This window comes from Pristiophorus japonicus, chromosome 1 (assembly GCF_044704955.1).
Source record: "Pristiophorus japonicus isolate sPriJap1 chromosome 1, sPriJap1.hap1, whole genome shotgun sequence".
NCBI lineage: Eukaryota > Metazoa > Chordata > Chondrichthyes > Pristiophoridae > Pristiophorus > Pristiophorus japonicus.
In genome coordinates, this window is record NC_091977.1 from 485,206,264 (window position 1) to 485,229,495 (window position 23,232).

Sequence of the window (23,232 nt, forward strand, 5' to 3'; positions counted from 1 at the left end):
AAAGGCGTCCCAATCTTCCCCATCAGCGCATTGTTGAAAGTTGCCAAGTCAGCCATTTGTCGCATGGAAATTCGTAATCTCGTCGCCAGTTATTGTGTTTGTAAACACTCCAGTAATGACTCCACGAGGTAAGGTATTGCACTTGAACTATTGTGACCTTAGTCCATTTATTGCAGCTCCTGAATGAGGGTACAGTATGATGAGCTCCCTTTTATACTTGGTTAACTGCAGTGTACAGGTGACCTCTAGGTTTCCACCAGTTGCACCCTCTGGTGGTACAGGTACAGTGTATACAGTGTGAAGATACATTCAGTGGTCTTATGTAGCTGTACATTGAGTGTACAGGGTATATACTTATATTATACATACACAACACAGTATCAGTGCAGTTTGATTGCAAATGTAAAATTAAAGCAGTGGAATCCTAGAACTGTGTAACTGGACAACGCTACAGTCAACTGATATAAGTTTAGATAAATCATGTACATTGTAATGTCTGTAAGCTTGTAAGGTTTGTAGCTCCACGCTGTGGATGTGGACGTATTTTGTACTGCAACTAAAGAGTTAATAATTAAACAGAAGCAGCGGTTCTGGAGGCTTCCGAGTGAGTCTGCCATGTTAGAAAGCTGGGTGTGCTGTGCTCTATGAATACATCAAATTTGGCGGCGAGATGGGATTGTTCGGATGATTTAAAGCTGAAATTTTGTTGAAGGGATTCAGCCAGCTGACAGGGAGACTTTGGAAACTTCTGTCTTTGGAAAAAGCTACAAAATCCGAGGTAAAATACAGCACACTGTGTAAATAGCTAGAAATTAAAATGGCAGCACCCACAGGTGTAATGGGACATTTGGGTGAATATAGACACGACCGGGAACGTTTTAAAGCGTATGTGGATTGGCTAGAAATGTATTTCACTGCAAATAACATAATCGAAGTTCCAGGCAATGCAGTCCAGAATCAGGTGATATTGGAACGTAAGAGAACAATTTTCTTACAGAAGCTGAACCAGCATTGTATGAAACACTGATAAATCTGCTTGTGCCTGACGAGCCAAAGGACACAACGCTTAAAGAGATTTTAACGAAGTTGGAACAGCACTATAACCCCAAACCATTAGAAATTGCTGAAAGCTATCGTTTCGGGATACGGAATTAAAAGTCTGATGAAAGTATCAGTGATTACATTATAGCATTAAAAAAGTTATCTATTCACTGTAATTTCGGAAACTTTCAAAACCGAGCATTACGGGATCGTTTTGTTTGTGGGGTGAAAAATGATGCGATCAGAAGAAAGTTATTGACGATGGATGACTGGACTTTTGAGATTGCTTGTCAGACAGCGAGGTCGATGGGCATGGCCGAACAATATTCCCGAGAATTAAATAATAATTACGGCCGTCAGTCAACCAAGGTAAATCACCTGCAGATTCAAAGTAAAAGGCGGTGGGGGCCCAAAGTCTCAGAAACTGGAAATTCTAACAGAGCGTCGAAGTCGTGCTGTAGGTGTCTGGGACAACACATTGCTCAAAGTTATCCATATGTGAAGGCAGAGTGTTCCTTCTGCAGAAAAACTGGGCATCTTGCGAAGGTATGCCGACTGAAGGGTAAACGAGCTATGAGTCCAGCGTTCAAAGCTATGAGTAGTAATCCCCAGAGACTATATAGCATGGAAGAATGACAAAGGACGAGGAGATGTTGTCTTCCACCAATACTTGTATGGTCGTAAGTTTACCATCATTACGGACCATAAGCCCCTAACAGCAATCCTCCATCCAAAGTCCCCAGTTCTAACATTAGCTGCAGCCCGAATGCAGAGGTGGGCTTTGATTTTGTCAGCATATACATATGATATTGAATACAGACGATCAGCTGATCACAGTAATGCTGATGCAATGTCTAGATTGCCTTCCCCATCACAAGTTACACCCGATAGGGAAGAAGTGTTTTATTTTTCATACATTGATGAACTGTCAGTCACAGCTGAAGAGATTGGTAGAGCAACCAAACGTGATCCAGTGATGTCAAAGGTGTATGATTATATTGTAAATAGATGGCCAAACCCCCAGGTAACAGATAAAGATATTCATCCATTCTTCATTCGTAGGAATGAATTATCAGTCGATAAAGATTGTATAATGTGGAGCGCAAGAGTGGTTATATCAAATAAATTCAAGTCCAAATTATTAGGAGATCTCCATGACCAGCACCTGGGAATGTGCTTGACCAAGAGTTTTGCACGCAGTTATTTATGATGGCCAGGTCTTGATAAAGATATAGAGTACATCGTGAGTCAGTGTACGACATGTCAATCGGTAAGCAAGCAACCACCATCAGTACCATGACAGCCATGGAAATGGCCTCTCAGGGTGTGGCAAAGGCTACATAATGATTTTGCTGAGCTGGAAGGACAACAATTGTTCATTGTGATTGATAGCCATTCGAAGTGGGTTGAGGTGTTCCAATGTGGAAAATAACAACAAGTAAAACATTGGACATTTTACGAAGATTATTTTCTTCATTTGGCCTCCCAGAAGAAATTGTTTCGGATCATGGACCACAATCTCGTTCAGAAGAATTTGCACAATTCACGAGCAAAAATGGTGCGAAACATACCAAGGTTCCACCATACCATCCTGCCTCGAATGGTGCAGCAGAGCGCACTGTACAAATTGTAAAACATGCCCTGAAAAAACAAATGCTAGATCCAAATCCAAAGAAACGAAAGTTGTCATTGGATCACAAATTGGCTAATTTTTTAATTACGTATTGTAATACTCCTCATACAACTACTGGTAGAACACCAGCAGAGTTGTTTCTCAAACGACAGCCACGAGCCAGATTCTCGTTGTTAAATCGAAATTTGGCACAGTCCGTAGAAGAGACACAATTAAGACAGAAAGAGAATCATGATAGAGGTAGAGTAAAAGCGAAGAAGTGTGAAATTAAACCAGAAGGTGAGAGTGAAGAACCATCACCATAAATGGGTAAAGTGGTTACCAGGAAGAGTGGTGAAGGTATGTGGTCCTTGCACATATTTGGTAAAGATGTTTGATAATGGACAGGTTAGGTTTGTTCATATTGATCATATTTTACCAACAGACATGGAAGGAGTTGAAGGTGGGAATGATTCAATTATTTCTGACTCATCAGATAGTTTTGATATACCAGTAGCATATCCTACATCTAGTATACTGGAAACAAATCCAAGAGAAAATCAGAATGTAAGGCTGAGTCCGAGTCAGGAAAACAAATAGCCTGAAGTTAGTGAGTTCAACTGAAAATCAAGGAAATTCCGTGGAGGAAAACATTCTTCAGGATGAGCCTCGAATGAGTGTAAATTCGACACCATGTTTGGAAGGTTTTGGTCGAGAGCAAAGGTATCCTCTTCGAAACAGAAAACAAGTGGTTAAGTTAAATTTGTAATTATGGAAAAAAGTAAGTCTATATCCTGTGTTATGTATAAACATGCACGTTATGTATGATGTTGTTATAATAACTTCTTCATTAAGGAGGGAGAAGTGTAATGTCTGTAAGCTTTGTAGCTCCACACTGTGGATGTGGACGTATTGTGTACTGCAACTACAGAGTTAATAATTAAACAGAAGCAGCAGTTCTGGAGGCTTCCGAGAGAGCTGCTTGCCATGTTAGAAAGCTATATGTGTTGTGTTCTGTGAATATATCTCGTACATCTAATACAGGTATAGGTGTATAACCAATTCAGTAAATCAGTTTCAAAGAAATTTGAAACATCAAGCTCGGGATAAAGTTTGTCCGTTTTCTGGTTTTTTTTTTCTCTTTCTAACCACCTCTGTTACTATGGGTGAGTTCTTAATATAACTTTAGCATCACTACAAAATGAAAACCACATCAGACCCTAATGTTACAAGATAACTAGAGCCAGATCCCAACCTGTCTGGAGGAGAGTAGTGCATCAAACTGGGTTTACACAAGGCTCAAGGGGTCCATTGGATACTTTATTAACTTAGTTCAAGCTTTTTCTGTGTCAGCCAGTGGCTCAGTTGGTAGCACTCTTGTTTTTGAGTCAGAAGGTTGTGCGTTCAAGTTCCACTCCAGAAACTTGAGCACAAAAATCTAGGCTGACACTCCAGTGCAATACTGAAGGAGTGCTGCACTGTCAGAGACACTATTTTGAAGAAGAGCAGGGGAGTTATCCCCGGTGTCCTGGCCAATATTTATCCCTCAATCAACACCACAGAAACAGATTATTTGGACATTATCACACTGTTTGTGGGACCTTGCTTTGTGCAAATTGTCTGCCGCGTTTCCTACTTTACAGCAGTGACTACACTTCAAAAAGTATTTAATTGGTTATAAAACGCTTTGGGATGTCCGGTGGTCTTGAAAGGCGCCATATAAATGCAAGTCTTTCTATATAAATGCAGGTCAATTTTTTTTTAAATGTACTGATAATGTGGAGACTTCTGCCCGTGCTCTCAATACATTTAACTTCTGGGAATGGAGCTCTGCTTATGCCAGTATGCCTACTTGCACAGAGCTCTCTCTTGAATATGACCATACAATCACAGCCGGGCAACATAAGCAATGCACTGCTGTTGTGAATGTAGCCAATTGAGATTGGTAGCTACACTTTAACTATTCTAAAAGATACCAAATAAAATCATTATGAAGACTACTTTCTGTTCTACAAGCACATTAAGTAGCTTCATTGCTCTGCTGGAGTAATCTAATCCAAGGTTTCTCTAGCTTGCATTTGTGTAGCACTTATCAGATGGAAGAATGTCTCTGTCACATTTTTAGATTTTTATGCAAGATATATTTTATCAGGTTCAGTGTCGCCAGCCACTCCCATAAGCAGACCTTAGATCCAGAGTATACTTTTTACTGCTCAATATCTAAGCAAACATTAGCGAGACTCACGGACCATTCTTTCACTCAGAACCAGGCTGCAAATTCCGCCCTGGCCTAGTTAGCATCTCTGGTGGCTGGCACAAACTTCAATGTAGAACCTTTCTGCCAGTTGAAAAGCTGAAAATGTTTGCTGGCATAAAGTCAGTCCCTGAACAGGGCTGCAACCACTGTCCTCAACAGGAGGTTAACTAGTGCTGTTGGAAAGGGTTTAAACTAATTTGGCAGCGGATGGGGAACTAGGGTGTAGCAGCAGAGAGGAGAGACAGGTGCATATAAAAGTACAAAGGGCAAACAGCAACAGAATAGTGTAGAAACCACAGGAATTGGAGGGAAGAAAACAAAGTTGACTAGCATTGTGTTGGAATGCATGTGTGTTAATGCAAGGAGTGTTATAAATAAGGTTGATGAGCTGCAGGCACAAGTTGTTCCATGGGGTTATGATATAGTGGCTAAAACAGAGACCTGGCTTAAACATGGGCAGGAGTGGAAACTAAATATTCCTGGCTACAATATATTCAGGAGGGATAGGGAAGGGAAAATAAAGGAGGGGTGTGGAAGTATTGATCAAGAATACTATTACAGTTCTACAGAGGAACGATATATGAGAGAGTTGAAAGACTGAATCTATTTGGTTAGAGATAAATAACAGGAAAGGATCTGTTACATTGCTGGATGTTTACAATACACATCCAAATAGTGAGAAGCAGATAGAGGAGCAAATCTGTAGGCAAATTTCAAAGAAATGTAAAAATAATAGAGCAGTAATAGTAGGGGACTTCCGTACCTGAATATAGACTGGGGGTGGGGCAGCGTAAAGGGCAAAGAGGGAGAATTCCTAAAATATGTGCAGGAGAAATTTCTTAATCAGTATGTTTGTAGTCCAACGAGCAAGAACACTGTGGATCTAGTTCAGGTGAATAAAGGAGAACGAAGAGTGTGTTTCAGTGGGAGAACATCTGGATAATAGTGATCATAACAAGAAATTTGACACAGAGCCACATAAGAAGTAGTTATGGCAGATGACCAAAAGTTTGGTCAAAGAGGCAGGTTTTAAGGAGTGTCTTAAAGGAAGAGAAGAGGCGGAGAGGTTTAGGGAGTGAGTTCCAGAGCTCAGGGCCCAGGCAGCTGAAGGCATGACCACCGATGGTTGAGCAATTATAATCAGGGCTGCTCAAGAGGGCAGAATTTGAGGAGCGCAGACATCTTGGCTGAAGAAGGTTACAGAGATAGGGAGGGGCAAGGCCATGGAGGGATTTGTAAACCAGGATGAGAATTTTGTCATCGAGGCGTTGCCTAACCGGGAGCCAGTGTAGGTCAGCGAGCACAGGGGTGATGGGTGAGCGGGACTTGCATTTATGTAGTGCCTTTCACGACCCAAAGGACATCCCAAGGCATTTTACAGCCAATGATGTACATTAATTATGGAAAGTGACAAAGAAAATTCAACAGTGAAAATACACAACTAGAACAGGTTCAATTTCAGTGATTTGAGAAGGGATCTAGCACAGGTGGACTGGTGACAAAGATTGGCCGGAAAACTAAATGAACAATGGCAGGCCTTCAAGATGGAGATTGGGTACAAACCAAGCACATTCCTATGAGGAAATATGGGGTATCTAAAGCTAGAAGCTCCATGGATGATAAAGGGAAATATAGGTTAATTTAAAACAGAAAAAGGAGATTTATGAAAATCAGGCAGAATACAGAGATTGCAGGGGGAAATAGGAAAAGGATACACAAAGAACAAAGAGAGAATATGATTTATGAGAAAAGATTAGAGGGTAACATAAAAAGGAACCCAAATATCCTTTATAAACATAAAAGTAAAAGGATAGTTAAAGGAATGGTGGGGCTGATTAGGGAAAAAAATGGAAATCTTCTTGTGGAGACAGAGGACATGACTGAGGTATGAATGAGTACTTAGCATCTGTCTTCACAAAAGAAGAGGATGAGGGTAATGTCGCAGTAGAGATGGGGGAAGCAGAGATACTGAATAGGGTAAAAATAGATAAAAAGGAGGTGCTAAATAGGCTGGCATCACTCAAAGTTAACAGGTTACCTGGTCCAGATGGGATGTACCCTAGGTTGCTGAAGTAAGCAAGGGTGTAGATAGCAGAAGTTCTAATCACAATCTTTCAATCCTCTTTGGATATAGGAGTGGTGCTAGAGGACTGGAGGATTGCAAATGTTTACACCTTTGTTCAAAAAAGGGGAGAAGAAAAGCCTGGTAACTACAGGTCACTTAGTCTAATGTCAGTGGTGACAGCCAGCGCAGATTTTTTAAAGACAATTTGTGGTTGAAATTCAGCTTCCGAATAAGGCCCGTTACTGCGGGATTGCGGCAGAGTCAAGCGGCCGCTGATTTCTGGTGAAATGGCTACTGCAAGCTAAATTCAGCAGGGGTGTTTTTCTGACGGTACCCGCTTCCAACCCGCCGCTACCAAGCGACCATGAGTGCGTTATCAGTGCGTGCATCACCGGGACCCCCCACCTCCTTCAAAGTTCAGCCCGAAAAATGTTATGCCCACCAAGCTGTGCCCCCGACACCTTTCATTCCCTCTGTCAGCCCTGGCTGTGCAGAGGCCATTAAAGGCAAGGGCCGAATGTCGCGGTTGCCATTTTATTTTTTTGCCAGCTGACTTCCATGTCGGCCGGACTATTGTGTCCCCTGGTTCGGCCTGGCACCCCCTCTTGAGTCCCAAGCTGCTGGCCTGGCCGAAACACTCCCTGATGGCTCAGTGGCCAATCCTAAATAATCACCGATTTAAAAGAGGGGTGACGCAGACACACAATGACGTTACCACCGCTCCGCTGCTGAGTGACAACGGCGGAGAATCCATCCCGCCTCAACTTCCGCCCCTCACCAGCACTTACTGCCGCACTTCCTGGCTGCTTAAAAAAATTACAAAGAGCTGAATATCAGGAAAGAGGCGACCTCATCCGAAACAATGGTAAAAACACTTTGAAAAAGGTTGTTGCGCCAGGTTTCCGGCGGGGCTGAATTTCGGCTCCATTGTGTCTGACTAATCTAATTGAGTTCTTTGATGAAGTAACTATGGGGGCTGATGAAAGTAGTGCAGTAGATGTATATATGGACGTTCAAAAGACATTTGATAAAGTACCACTTATTCAGAAAATAGAAGCACATGGGATTAAAGGGGCGGTGGTAACATGGGTACATAATTACTAAAAGGATAGTACGTAGAGTAGTGGTGAATGGATGTTTTTCTGACTGGAGAGAAGTATGCAGTGGTGTCTCCCAAGGCTCGGTATTGGAACTATTGCTTTTCTTGTTATATATAAATGACCCGAATTTGGGTACAGGAAATACAATTTTGAAGTTCGCAGATGATACAAAAATTGGCAGCTTAGTAAATAGTGAACAGGATAGTGGCAGATTAAGGAGAACATATACAGACTGGTGCAATGGGCAGTTACTTGGCAGATGCAATTTAATGCAGATAAGTGTGAAGCAATGCACTTTGGAAGGAACAATATAGAGAGGCAGTACAATTTAAATGGTACCTTTTTGAGAGGGGTGCAAGAGCAGAGAGACTTGGGATTGCATATTCACAAATCTGTAGGGCACAAGTTTCGGCCTGAGTTGCTCCTATTTTTTTGGAGCAACTAGTTGACAATGGAGCATCTTAGAAATTGCAATTCTCAGCATTTAATTTGCTCCAGTTCTAGTGAGTTAGAATAGTTTCATTGTAGAAGTTTTTTTTTCAAAAGGGGGTGTGTCCAGCTATTTACGCCTGTTTTGCAAGTTTAGGCAGCGAAAACTTACTCCAAACTAACTTAGAAATGGAGTAAGTATAGATTTTTGTACGGACAGATGGGGGGGGGGAAGGGGAGGGAAGTTATGGAATTTTACAAGCATTTAACACTTTCACTTCTACAAATAAAGAGCTATCCTGAATAATAAATGATAAAGCAAATAAAAAATACATCGGATTTTCCTACCTGTCTGAAACAGCAGGAGCAGCCTTTGAGCTGCGAAGATTTAGGCCATTCGGCCAGGGGACAGGGGCAGCGTCGGGCCACCAACAGCGATGGCAGCAGCAGCCTTCGAGCTGCGAAGATTTAGGCCATTCGGCCAGGGGACAGGGGCAGCGTCATGCCACCCACAGCAATGGCAACAGCATGTTTGTATCACACTGCGCATGCGCGCACGCTCCAGCGTGCATGCTCAGGACTGCCGGCACGAAATCTGCTGCTGTGAGGTAGCCCCACCCCCCTGCCGGCAGATCTTTGGTGCTATGCTTTGGCCCCGCCCCCCCCGCAGATGCTTGTACGCCGTGCCGAGCTGGAACTGGCCCGATTCGGTGCGCAGAATGCTGAGGTAGGCATTAGACGCACTTTTTATTCCACGAAACGGGCGTGCCTCTCGGAGTTGCGCCATTCTGAAGGAGGCCCGAAACTTGCCCCCTATGAAATGGGAAGGGCAAGTTGTTAAGGCACTTGAGAAAGCATATGGGATACTTGTAAATAGGAGCATTGAATACAAAAATAAGGAAGTCATGTTAAAGCTTTACAAATTATTGGTTAGGCCTCACCTGGAATATTGTGTACCATTCTGGGCACCACACTTTAGTAAGGCCTTGGGGAGAGTGCCAGGATGATACCATGGACAAGGGACTTCAGTTATGTGGAGAGATTGGAGTTTCGGGATACCTAATAGAGGTATTTAAAATTATGAGGATTTTGCAAGAGCAAGTAGCAAGTAACTGTTTCTACTGGTAAGGGGGCTATAATCAGAGGCCATGGATTTAAAAGAATTTGCTAAAGAAGTAGAAGGGAAATGAGAAGAATGTATTTCACACAGAGGATTGTTAAGATCTGGAATGCACTACCTGAAAAAGTGGTGGAAATAGATTGCATAGGAATGTACTTGAAGACGACTAATTTGCAGGGTTATGGAGAAAAAGCTGGGGTGTGGGACTAAATTCGACAGCTCTTTCAAAGAGCTGGCACAAGCACGACCGGCCGAATGGACTCCTTCTGTGCTGTATGATTCAGTGATTCTGTATAGCGGATGTATTCATTCTAACATGATCTACCCGCTATAAAGAGTGGACTGTAAATTCAGTGTAGTCCCTGATAATACTGGGCCCGAATTTGGTGGACTTAGCGCCAGCTCGGCGGTCTCCCTGGTTTCTGGGCGCTCTCCCCACCGAGCGAGTTTGATGAGGTCCTCACGCCAGCGGGGAGAGAAGACTGCTGGGGAGCGTCCACTGATGTGCGCCAGCGTGCAACAACGCCGACAAACGTCCTCCTACCCGCTCACTCCCTAGATTGGTCCTCCGCTCCAGCAGCAGAAGAGACCGCCGTGTGGAGGCAGGTTTTACCTGTACGGTAAGTATGACTACCTCCAAGAAAAGGTTACTGCACTTGTTTTCTTCATTTCTTTTGCAGCGATGTTGGTGGATAGAGTCCTCTGAAGGACTTGGAAAAGTTTTTTTTCCCATTTGTTGAAAAAAAATGTTTTCTCGTTTCTCCACCCCCCTCCCCGGCCCGACTATCCTTGGCGTTACTTTGCCGAGGATTGCATTTGCCGCCAGAATCCGACCACCTGCCCAGATTGGCGTCTAAGGCCCATTTCTTCCGCCGGGTGGTTTTGTCCACATTTTTCCACCAAACTTCCACTCAAAGTACTGTCAGGATCTTACCTGTCCTGTACATGGGCGGAACTTGGGTTTGACCAAACTCAGGCCCAATGTCTTTTAAGAGGGGAAAGACTAAAAATAAAAAATATTTGCTGCTGCTTTCTTGTCCAAAAGCCATTGTCTTTGGTCCCCGCCACAAACTGCGTTCCCTAGCCACCGATTCCATCCCTCTCCCCAGCATCTGCCTGAGGCTGAACCAGACTGTTCGCAACCTAGGTGTCATACGTGACCTTGAAATGAGCTGCTGGCCACATATCCGCGGCATAACTAAAACCACTTATTTCCACCTCCGTAACATTGCCCGTCTCTGCCCCTGCCTCAGCTCATCTGCTGCTGAAACCCTCATCCATGCCTTTGTTAACTCTAGACTTGACTACTACAATGCACTCCTGGCTGGCCTCCCACATTCTACCCAACGTAAAGTTGAGGTCATTCAAAACTCGGCAGCCCGTGTCCTAACTCGCACCAAGTCCCGCTCACCCATCACTCCTGTGCTCACCCATCACTCCTGTGCTCACCAACCTACATTGGCTCAATATCAAATTTATTTGTTTGTCTTAAAACACTTGTGAAGCGCCTTGGGAAGTTTTACTGCGTTAAAGGTGCTATATTATTACAAGTTGTTGTTGTAATGTAATCATACAATATACGCTTCACAGTCTTGATTCCATCCAGCGGAACCACTTTAGATAATAAAAATGACAATTTATGGATTTAAATAATGAAATGTGAAGTTTGCTAAATTTATATCTGTGTCTTTGTTTGTATATTCATCAGCTTCTTTTATAATAACAGTTAGACTGTGGCAGTTGCTGTCTATGGAATGCCCATGTCAATTTCAAAGTTCCTGAACCGCTGCCACTGCGTTTGTGAATATCTTTCTGAAATTAAAGTTTAATAAGGGTCTGATTCAAATACATTAAAACACTGCTTTTTAAAAATTCATTCCTGGGATGTATGACTTGGAGGTGATGGTTTCTCATGCGGATGCTGCCCTTGTCCTTCTATTTGGTAGAGGTCATGGGTTTGGGAGGTGCTGTTGAAGAGGCCTTGGCGAGTTGCTGCAATGTATCTTATAGATGGTACACACTGCAGCCACGGTGGTGGAGGGAGTGAATGTTTAAGGTGGTGGATAGGGTGCCAATCAATCAAGCAGGCTGCTTTGTCCTGGATGGTGTCGAGTTTCTTGAGTGTTGGAGATGCTGCACTCATGCAGGCAAGTAGAGTATTCCATCACACTCCTGACACATGCCTTGTAGATGGGGAACAACTGGATGGGTGATCATCCAGACGGAAAGTGAGCCTGAACAGCTGCTTGAAGTGCCCTCAAGCAGCCAGCCTACTTAATATGGTTTAAGCGGCACCTTTGTAATTGATGCCTGTGGTAATGCAAAATGGTCAGCACCATTTTCTCGATATAGGCAGCTATTCGAGATAAATGGGGACGGTGTAAGTGTATATACTGAAATAGATGACTAAATTTATTTTACCAATATTAAATGTCTATCCAATCTTTGACAGTGACATACTGTGCTTGCTATCTCATGTGATATCTTTGGCCATTTAACCCTTAGACTCCCCACCCCCCTCCCATTATGTTTTACCTAACAATTGCATCTCATGAGGCCTACCGCAGCCTGCCTATCTGGTCGTGGAGCTCATGCTGTTCCTTTGAGAAGAACTTTGTGCTTGTAGATATTCTTACAATATCAGAAGGATGATATTCTTATCCTTCTACGCCGTCGTCCGGACTCCGCTACGGAACCGGAACCAGAAGTGGGGCCTTGAACCGGATGTGGGGCCCCGCAATTGGCCACGTTGATTCTGACCACGTTGCCCGACTTAGCTGCAAGCCTCTGAGCATCTCGCCGAGCTGCAAGTCACTGAGCCCTGAGCCTTCCCCCACTAAGCCCTGATTCCCCCCCCCCCCCCGCCGAGCCCTGAGCCCCACGCGGGGGGGGAGGGAAAGAGAGAGACACGGGGGGGAGGGATCAGAGGGGAGAGAGGGAACTCGGGGAAGATCACGTTCTTCCAACCCCCTTTACATCCACATCCGATTTCTCGGAAAGCTCGGTGCGTGTGTTACAAGGGACATCGTTGGAGTGGATGAAATCCAGAAGTCACGACACTCACGATTCACTTCATACCGAATAAACCTGTTATCAATCCGCACACAATGCCCCATCTGTGGCGGGAGAGGAAGGCGGGTTAGGTCATGCATTTGCGCTTGGATAAGGGACTTTGGCTGGGGGAGGTAGCACTTCCGCTGGGGTAAGGGACTTCGGCTGGAATTTGGGAGGCTTTTGCTGGGTTGTTCGAAATCTGCCCTCTGTGACTTCGGAAGTCAGAATGGATCAAATTACAATTTGCAAAGTCAGTGAGAACTTGGGCTGGGCGGTTCCATTTACACATTCCAGAGAAACTTCAGGGTGTGGCTTATTCTCCAAGAGGACCAATCAGCAATAGGTCATGTGATAATGGAGAGCTAATCAGGGTCACGGCAGCCAAATAGTTAGTACAAATAGTTATGCCCTTCTTTGTGTAACTGCATTTTTAACCTCTCGGATATTGTTTCTAACAAAAAAGAATATAAATTTAAAATTCTCTACGGACTGATATAATTTTTTGTCACACTCAGAATGCTTTATAAAGGAGAACAGAGAGGCCGAGAAAGACGTATGAAAAATTAGGAAAGAGGGAACTTTTAAAGCAATACATTTTAGGATGTTTTGACGTGAGAGCGGAAACCAGATGAAGTGGTTTTGGAAATTGAAAGAGGATGTCTGTGATCTTTGAAATGCATAATTGGAAATAGGATGAAAAGATGCTAAATTATATGCAGTTGTTGATGGGGCAATAAACTTAGTACTATTGCTGTGACATAAATGTTTTGTGAGATGTTGATTTGTTTTCCATTTGAAAGAACTGATCCAGTAAATTTAATTTCCAAACTGTTTGATAAGAACCTAAGAAGTAGCAGCAGGATTAGGCCATTCAGCCTATCGAGCCTACCCCACCATCCAATAAGATCATGACTGATCTGACCATGACTCAGTTCCATTTCCCTGTCGCCCCGCAAAACCCTTTACTCTCATCACTCAAAAATCTGTCTATCTCCGGCTTAAATATATTCAAAGACCCAGCCTTCACAGCTCTCTGGGGCAGAGAATTTCATAGATTTACAACTCTCCTCATCAGAAATTCCTCCTCAATCTCAGTTTTAAATGGGCAGCCCCTTATTCTGAGACTATGTCCCCTGGTTTTAGTTTCCCCTATGAGTGGAAATATCCTTTCTGCATCCATCTTGTCAAGCCCTCTCACTATTTTATATGTTTCGATAAGATCACCTCTCATTCTTCTGAACTCCAATGTGTATAAGCTCAACCTATCTTCCTAAGTCAACCCCCTCATCTCCGGAATCAACCTAATGAATCTTCTCTGAACAGCCTCCAATGCAAGTATATCTTTCCTTAAATACGGAGACCAAAACTGTATGCAGTACTCTAGGTCTGGCCTTACCAATACCCTGTACAGTTGTAGCAGGACTTCTCTGCTATTATACTCTATCCCCCTTGTAATAAAGATAAACATTCCATTTGCCTTCCTGATTACTTGCTGTACCTGCATACTAACGTTTTGTGTTACATGCACAAGGACCCCCAGGTCCCTCTGTACTGCAGCACTTTGCCATTTTTCTCCATTTAAATTATAATTTCCTTTTCTATTTTTTCTGCCAAAGTGGATAACTTCACATTTTCCCACTTTATACTCCATCTGCCTAATTGTTGCCCACTCACTTAGCCTGTCTATATCCCTTTGCAGATTTTTTGTGTCCTCCTCACAATTTGCTTTCCCATCCATCTTTGTCTCATCAGCAAACTTGGCTACATTACACTCGGTCTCTTCATCCAAATCATTAATATAGATTGTAAATAGTTGAGGACCTAGCACCGATCCCTGTGGCACCCCACTAGTTACTGTTTGCCATCCGGAAAATTACCCATTTATCCCGACTCTTATTTTGGGTTTAGAAAGTATTTTTTTAAATGGCAAGAACTAAAATAAGCCCAGTTAAACTAGTACTACGTATTTGCAAAGATAAAAATTAAAAAGTGCTATAAATAAACAGTGGGTTTGTTAACGTGTAAAGACATTGGGCTTTGGGTGTGGATCGTTCCATTAGAATGTAATTACAGTAGCTTATTGAGAATATATTCTGCCTTGACTTTACTGCTTAATGTGTTTGCGTTCCTTCTCCTAATTAAACTTAGTTCATGTCTTATCATTTTATGTATTGTCTAAAAGCTGTGCCATGTATTAAACTTTTCCTTCTTGTTTGTTCTGTGTATCTTCCCCATATGCCCCTTTCCCATCCACCCAATTCTTAACAGGAATTTTGCCTGTTCGCTGTGGTTGGACTCGTTTCTGATTTCTTTCTGCAAATGTTTTTCTTCACAACAGTGTTGTCCATCGATATCCGCCGCATGGAGGTAAGGTGACCCTGGCATACTTGGGTTCAAATTTATTTTCACGCTGGTGTCATAGCATGTCAGCTTAGATTGCCTCTACGGTAGAAGATTGTGGCTTCAGGACTTAATCAGTGTTGACATTCCAGTGCCGTACCAAAAGGAGTGATGCATTGTCAAAGATGTTGTCCTTCGGATGAGGTGTTAAACTAAGGTTGTGCCTTTGTGGTTGAGCTGAGTATCAAAGTACCAATAACACTATTTGATGAAGAACAGGGAATTGTCCTGGTGTCCTGGACAACATTCCTCCGTCAACCACCACCATATAAACAAATGAACTGGCTGTTCTTTCATTGCTGCTCCCTGTGTGAAAAGTGGTTGTCGTGTCTGCCCACATAAGTCAATGTACTTCTGAGTAATTAATTCTATATGAAGTATTTGGAGTAATTTCTGAAAGGCATTATATAATTAATAGTTTTAATTTCCTTTCTGTACGTTCCCCTGTGGTGCAGGATGTTAGGTCACGAGTACACATTGTGGGGATTGACTGAATGCAGGCTTGGTCTTTGACTCTCCCTATATTCTTCATCTCAACTGCATCACTGTGAGGAATTTCCAAGTGGCACCTACCTTCGCCACCCTCCTGAACAAGAAACATAGGAACAAGAATAGGCCATTAATCCCTTCAAGCCTCTTCCGCCATTCAATTAAATCATGGGTGATCTGTATCTTAACCATCTACCCTTATTACCTTTACCTAACAAAAATCTATCAATCACAGTTTTGAAAATTTTAATTGACCTAGCCTCAACAACTTTTTAGGGCGAGATTTCCAGATTTTCACTACCTTTTGTGTGTAGAGGTGCTTTCTGACAATACCCCCAAACATCCTGTCTCTAAGTCTAAAGGTATAATTCCTTGTTCTGGACTCTCACAGCAGAGGAAATAGTTTCTCTCTTTTTTTATTCGTTCCTGGGATGTGGGCTTCGCTGGCAAGGCCAGCATTTATTGCCCATTCCTAATTGCCCTTGAAAAAGCGGTGGTGAGCCGCCGCCTTGAACCGCTGGTGAAGGTATTCCTATAATATTGTTAGGGAGGGAGTTCCAGGATTTTGATCCTGTGACGACGAAGGAACGGCGATATATTTCCAGTCAGGATGGTTTGGAACTTGGAGGGGAACTTGCAGGTTCCCATGCGCCTGTTGCCCATGTCCGTCTAGATGGTAGAGGTCGCGAGTTTGGGAGGTGCTGTCGAAAAAGCCTTGGCGAGTTGCTGCAGTGCATCTTGTAGATGGTACACACTGCAGCCACTGTGAGCTGTGGTGCAGGGAGTGAATGTTATCTACCATATCAAATCCCTTAATCATCTTAAATACTTCAATTCAAAGGAATACAAGCCTGGTCGCTGCAACCTGTCATTATTTAATCCTTTTAGCCCTGGTATCATTCTAGTGACTCTGCGCTGCACACCCTCCAAGGCCAATATATTTTTCCTGAAGTGCAGTGCCTAGAACTGAATGCAGTACTCCAGATGGGGTCTAACCAGAGCTCTGTACAGCTGTAACATAACTTGTATTCGAGCCCTGTTGAGATAAAGGCCAACATTCCATTATCCCTTTTAAATTATTTCTTGCACTGGTCAAAACTGTCTCTTATCTCTACATAGATGTGTTAGAGATGCATCTTCAGGTGCCTGCGAGTAGGCAATATGATTTCAGCTGCTGTTGGTACATTGCCGAAGAGGAACCAGAGCAGATGAACATAGGGAAAGTAGAGGATTCGATAGTTAGTTTATTTTGGCCAGAATAGCTTGGCTGGTGTATGAACAAATGATAAGTCAATAAAATGGCAGTAGCAGTCAAGGATTTGCATCAAAAATGGTGAAATATTACTTAAAATGCAACTTAAATGTTTAGTCAGTCACTGGTTTACAAGGATAACTTATGTGGAGAGAAGACAGCATAAGAATATACATTTTAAAAAGCATTACATCTGCTAATTTCTAACTCATTGTTGCAGTTTTCCTGACTTCTCTGTTTCCTACCAGCTTGCTGACCTTAATAAGCGCCTTCCTGCAGAGGCTGTGCAAGAAATCCCTGACCACCTGAGGCTGCCTCGCTCCAAGTCAGTTCCAAGGCAACAGAGATATGAGCGTCAGCCTACGATGCGGCCTTCGGCTCCTTACACCATCTCCCTGCAGCCTTCTTCTTTTAGAAACCTACGGCTGCCAAAGAGATTGAGAGTAGTATATTTCCTGGCTAGAACACGACTCGCACAGAGAATCATTATGGTGAGAAATGGATTGAATTTGATACACATTTATGATTAACTGTACAAATTTGTTAGGCTCAGTATGTGGCCGACTAGGTCACATTTTGGGTCAGATTTCTTATTTTTTAACATAAAGGCGCTACATTTGCTTACAATCCTTTGGGGGTCCTCACTCAAATATTCCTTCAAGACCCTGCAAACTTTAATAAGCATCTTTATTAAACGTATGATATATGTCATTTGGCACTTTATTCATTGTATACCTCTTCAAAATAAAAGCAGAAAAGCTAGAAGTACACAATAGGTCAGTCAACATCTGTAAACAGCAAAGGCAGATTAACATTTTAGTTATAAGACCATTTCTCAAGACTTGTCAGTGTCAGCTGTGGCTCAGTGGGTAGCACATTCTCCTTGGAGTCAGAAGGTTGTGGGTTCAAGTCTCACTCCATGGACCTGAGCACATAAATCTAGGTTGATACTGCAGTGCAGTGCTGAGGAAGTGCTGCACTGCTGCCGATTTCGGATGAAACATTAACCCGAAGCCCCGTCTGCTATCAGGTGGACGTAAAATATCCCATGGCACTATTTTGAAGAAGAGCAGGGGAGTTATCCCTGGTGTACTGGCCAATATTTATCCCTCAATCATAACAAAAACAGTTTATCTGGTCATTATTACATTGCTGTTTGTGGGAGTTTGCTGTGCGTAAATTGGCTGCCGCAGTTCCCACATTACAACAGTGACTACACTCCAAAAATTCTCCAAAAGCACTTTGAGATGTCCGGTGGTAGTGAAAGGCTCTATATAAATGTAAGTTTTCTTAAAACTGAGAGATAAAAGCTCCTTTGTAGGGTAGAACGAATGCTGAAGAGAACAGATATTATGTACCTCTTGACACTACTTCAAAATCCTCTTGGACATTGATTATCCTACAGAACTTTTATAAAAAGTTAATGTTCTCCTCTTCGGTGTGTGTTTACAGAAAATTTCATTTCCTATTTTCGCATTGTATTATCAGTTTTGTCGCAACTTTTATCTTTTAGAATTGTAACTTGCTCTTTAATTACTGCTAGTGTTTTGATATTGTACTAACATAAATCAATCCATAGAGATTGCATTAGCCTGAGTAGGTAACATTAATATTGAAGTGCATTGATGAAGTGTAGGTGCAGAGAGGATGTTTCCACTTGTGGGGGAATCTAGAACTAGGGGACATAGTTTAAAAATAAGGGGTCGCCCATTTAGAACTGAGATGAGGAGGAATTTCTTCTCTGAGGGTCATAAATCTGTGGAATTCTCTGTCCCAGAGAGCTGTGAAGGCTGGGTCATTGAATATATTTAAGGTCGACAAATATTTGAACGATAAGGGAGTGAGGGGTTATGGGGAGTAGGCAGGGAAGTAGAGCTAAGCCTAAGATCAGATTAGCCATGATCTTATTAAACGGCGGAGCAGGCTCAAAGGGCCAAATGGCCTACTCCTGCTCCTATATCCTATGTTTTTATGAGACTTGTGGTCTTTTGTCTCATCTTAGTCACCATATTTAGGAGAAAAACAAGACTAGCAATAAGGATATTACCAGGTGTTACATCAACGAGCTGTAACAACAACCATAACATTTTACAGCACAGAAGGAGGCCATTCTGCCCACCATGTCTGTGCTCAGCTTTTTGCTAGAGCAATCCATGCAATAATACCGTGCATTCAACATCTGCTTGAAATATTAGCATACAAAATCATGATGGGTTTTGATAGAGAAGGCAAAACTGTTTCCACTGGCTGAAGGGTCGGCAACCAGGGGACACAGATTTAAGGTAATTGGCGAAAGAGCCTGAGGTGAGATGAGTAATTTTTTTTTTTACACAGTGTGTTATGATCTGGAATGCACTGCCTGAAATGGTAGTCAAAACAGATTCAATAGTAACTTTCAAGAGAATTGGATAAATACATGAAATGCCTTGTGGTTGACGCTGGAACATGCATGAGACACTGCTCTCATGCAAGATGAAAGCATCATGGATGCTCCCTGGATATTGGGCATTGACTGCCATGATGCACTGAGTATGGTCGCAGACGATCTGTACTCGTGGAGTGGAATCCCTTTCGGTTTCGGTAAAGGTGCTCGCAGGATGATGTGCGTACAGTCACGTGCACCCTGAACCTTGAGAGAGCCAAAAAATCGTCCAAAACCTATAGCCCTCTCACTTTGGCTCTGCTTGGTCATTGGGAAGTTTATGAAATCCATCCTGCGTGGAAGGCAAGTGCCACAATCGCCTTCACCTCAACGGGCAGTGCAGTCCTGTTGGCGCTGGTAGGCTGTGGAGGTCTGCTTGTATGAGCTGGCATATCTCTGTGAACGCCTCTTTATGGAAGCGCAACCTTCTAACACACTGTGCCTCAGAGAGCTGGAGGTATGAACGATGTTCCCTGTAAACTCGTTGGGGGTAAGGCCTCCTCCCCATACGTCTTCAATTACGTTGAAAATAAGCCGTCTTCCAGCTCGACGCCGTATGAATATAGCAGCCATGATTTCTGGCTCCAGACATAGCATGGCCACAATCTTTTAAAATGTCCTTTAAAACAAACTAGAAACTCACATAAACTTCACAATCAAAAGTATGCAGTAATGCAGCGTTCTTCTCCCAAGAGGAGGAACTGAAGGAAATCCTTATTAGGCAGGAAATTGTGTTAGGGAAATTAATGGGATTGATAAATCCCCAGGGCCTGAGAATCTGCATCCCAGAGTACTTAAGGAAGTGATCCTAGAAATAGTGGATGCATTGGTGATCATTTTCCAACAGTCTATCGACTCTGGATCAGTTCCTATGGACTGGAGGGTAGCTAATGTAACACCACTTTTTTAAAAAGGAGGGAGAGAGAAAATGGGTAATTATAGACCGGTTAGCCTGACATCAGTAATGGGGAAAATGTTGGAATCAATTATTAAAGGTGAAATAGCAGTGCATTTGGAAAGCAGTGGCAGGATCAGTCCAAGTCAGCATGGATTTATGAAAGGGAAATCATGCTTGACAAACCTTCTGGAATTTTTTGAGGATGTAAATAATAGAGTGGACAAGGGAGAACCAGTGGATGTGGTGTATTTGGACTTTCAAAAGCCTTTTGACAAGATCCCACACAAGAGATTGATGTGCAAAATTAAAGCACATGGTATTGACGTGGATAGAGAACTGGTTGGCAGACAAGAACCAGAGAGTCGGGATAAATGGGTTCTTTTCAGAATGGCAGGCAGTGACTAGTGGGATGCTGCAGGGCTCAGTGCTGGGACCCCAGCTATTTACAATATATATTAATGATTTAGATGAAGGAATTGAGTGTAATATCTCCAAGTTTGCAGATGACACTAAGCTGGTTGGCGGTGTGAGCTGTGAGGAGGACGCTAAGAGGCTGCTGGGTGACTTGGACAGGTTAGGTGAGTGGGCAAATGCATGGCAGATGCAGTATAATTTCGATAAATGTGAGGTTACCCACTTTGGTGGCAAAAACACGAAGGCAGAATATTATCTGAATGGTGACAGATTAGGAAAAGGGGAGGTGCAATGAGACCTGGGTGTCATGGTACATCAGTCATTGAAAGTTGGCATGCAAGTACAGCAGGGAGTGAAGAAGGCAAATGGTATATTGGCTTTCATAGCTAGGGGATTTGATTATAGGAGCAGGGAAGTCTGACTGCAGTTGTAGAGGGCCTTGGTGAGGCCTCATCTAGAATATTGTGTTCCGTTTTGGTCTCCTAATCTGAGGAAGGACGTTCTTGCTATTGAGGGAGTGCAGCGAAGGTTCACCAGATTGATTTCCAGGATGGCAGGACTGACATATGAGGAGACACTGGATCGACTGGGCCTGTATTCACTGGAGTTTAGAAGGATGAGAGGAAATCTCATAGAAACATATAAAATTCTGACGGGACTGGACAGGTTAGATGCGGGAAGAATGTTCCCGATGTTCGGAAATTCCAGAACCAGGGGACACAGTCTAAGGATAAAGGGTAAGCCATTTGGGACTGAGATGAGGAGAATCTTCTTCACTGAGAGAGTTGTTAACCTGTGGAATTCCCTACCACAGAGAGTTGTTGATGCCAGTTCATTGGATATATTCAAGAGGGAGTTAGATATGGCCCTTACGGTTAAAGGGATCAAGGGGTATGGAGAGAAAGCAGGAAAGGGGTACTGAGGTGAATGATCAGCCATGATCTTATTGAATGGTGGTGCAGGCTCGAAGGGCCGAATGGCCTGCTCCTGCACCTATTTTCTATGTTTCTATGTTTCTAATGCTTTTAATCACTCACAAGTGCGACTTTCTCCCCCATTTTCAAGATGCTGCCGTTTGCGCATGGTGCGCCCTGGGTCCGTCTGGTTTTCTTGGCGGGTTCCAGGGTGGACGCTAAATCGGGCGATATGCTTGAAAGTTCTGTTTGGGGTGTCAGCGCAGCAATGTACGATGATTCACGTCATCCAAATGGTCAAAACAGCTGCGGGATGCTAAGTTTTAGCAATGCCGCAAAACCATTGGCGAAAATTCCGCCTGGCCCAAAATCTTGTGTCCCTCGTTTCACGCCCTCAAAAAAAAATCATTTTTGCGCCCTGCCGAAGCGCTAAATGGGGCGCAAATCAACCGAAAATCCAGGCCTGTAACCTGGTATATTTAGTTCCAAATCCTGACTGTCCTGCAGCCATGTCTCAGTAATGGCTATCATGTCATACCCTCCAATTTCAATTTGTGCCTATAGTTCATTCAATTTATTCATTATACTCCGTGCATTTGTATAAAGAACGCTTATTTGGGCCACACACCCTAGCCTGTCCTTCAGCTTTGATGCTTTATTCACATGTTTCTTTTTTCTCTCTCGTGGTTTAATTGCTTTACATTGTTTAGTTTTTCCTTTACCTGTGGTGCCTAAGTACAATTTCTGACTGCTACTCTACTCTTTTCCCTTTCATTTGTTTTTGAAGTACTATTTGTATTGTAATTTTCCCCCTGAGCCCTCTTCCCCGCACCCCCCAATTGGGGCCTCAACGTTTCACCATATTTATGAATGACTTGGATGATGGGAGAGAAAGCTACATATCCAAATTTGGCAATGACACAAAGATGCATTGTAGGCAGTGTAGATGAAAGCATAAAATTACAAAAGGATATTGATGGATTAAGTGAATGGGGAATACTGTGGCAAATGGATTTCAATGGAACCAAAGGTGAGGTCATCCACATTAAACCTAAAAAGGATAGAACAGGGTACTTTCTCAGTGTTGTCAGCGGAGGTCCAAAGGAGACTTAGGGGTCCAGGTACATAGATCATTAAAATGTCAAACAGGTTCAGAAAATAATCAAAATGGCTAATGGAATGCTGGCCTTTATATTTAGAGGACTAGAATACAACGGGGTAGAAGTTATAATGTAGCTATACAAAGCCCTGGTTAGATCACACCTGGAGTACTCTGAGCAGTTCTGGGTACTACACCGTAGGCATGATATATTGTCCTTGGAGGAAGTGCAGCATAAGTTTACCAGAATAATAGTTGGTCTCCAAGAGTTAAATTACGAGGAGATTAGGGTTGTATTCTCTGGAATTTAGAAGGTTAAGGGGTGATTTGATTGAAGTTTTCAAGATATTAAGGGAAACAAATAGGATAGATAGAGAGAAACTATTTCTGTTGATTGGGGTGTCTAAGACTAAGGGGCATAGTCTAAAAATTAGAGCCAGACCTTTCAGGAGTGAAATTAGGAAATACTTCGACACACAAAAGGTGGTAGAAGTTTGAAACTCTCTTCCGCAAATGGCAATTGATGATAGATCAATTGTTAATTTTAAATCTGAGATTGATAGCTTTTTGTTAACCAAAGCTCTTGAGAGATATGGGCCAAAGGCGGGTATAGTAGTTTGGTCGCAGACCTGCCATGATATCGTTGAATGGTGGAATTACACCTGT

The 23,232-nt window shown here is 42.9% G+C and overlaps 1 protein-coding gene across 1 annotated transcript in view; it reads left to right on the top strand.

Annotated features, from left to right (window-relative positions):
• scap (SREBF chaperone) overlaps positions 1 to 23,232 on the top strand; it is a 261,047-nt gene that overhangs the window by 161,325 nt on the left and 76,490 nt on the right. The window contains exons 11-12 of the mRNA XM_070895010.1: positions 14,947 to 15,045; positions 17,068 to 17,310. Coding sequence (XP_070751111.1) covers positions 14,947 to 15,045; positions 17,068 to 17,310 — 342 coding nt within the window. The remainder of the gene's footprint in view (positions 1 to 14,946; positions 15,046 to 17,067; positions 17,311 to 23,232) is intronic.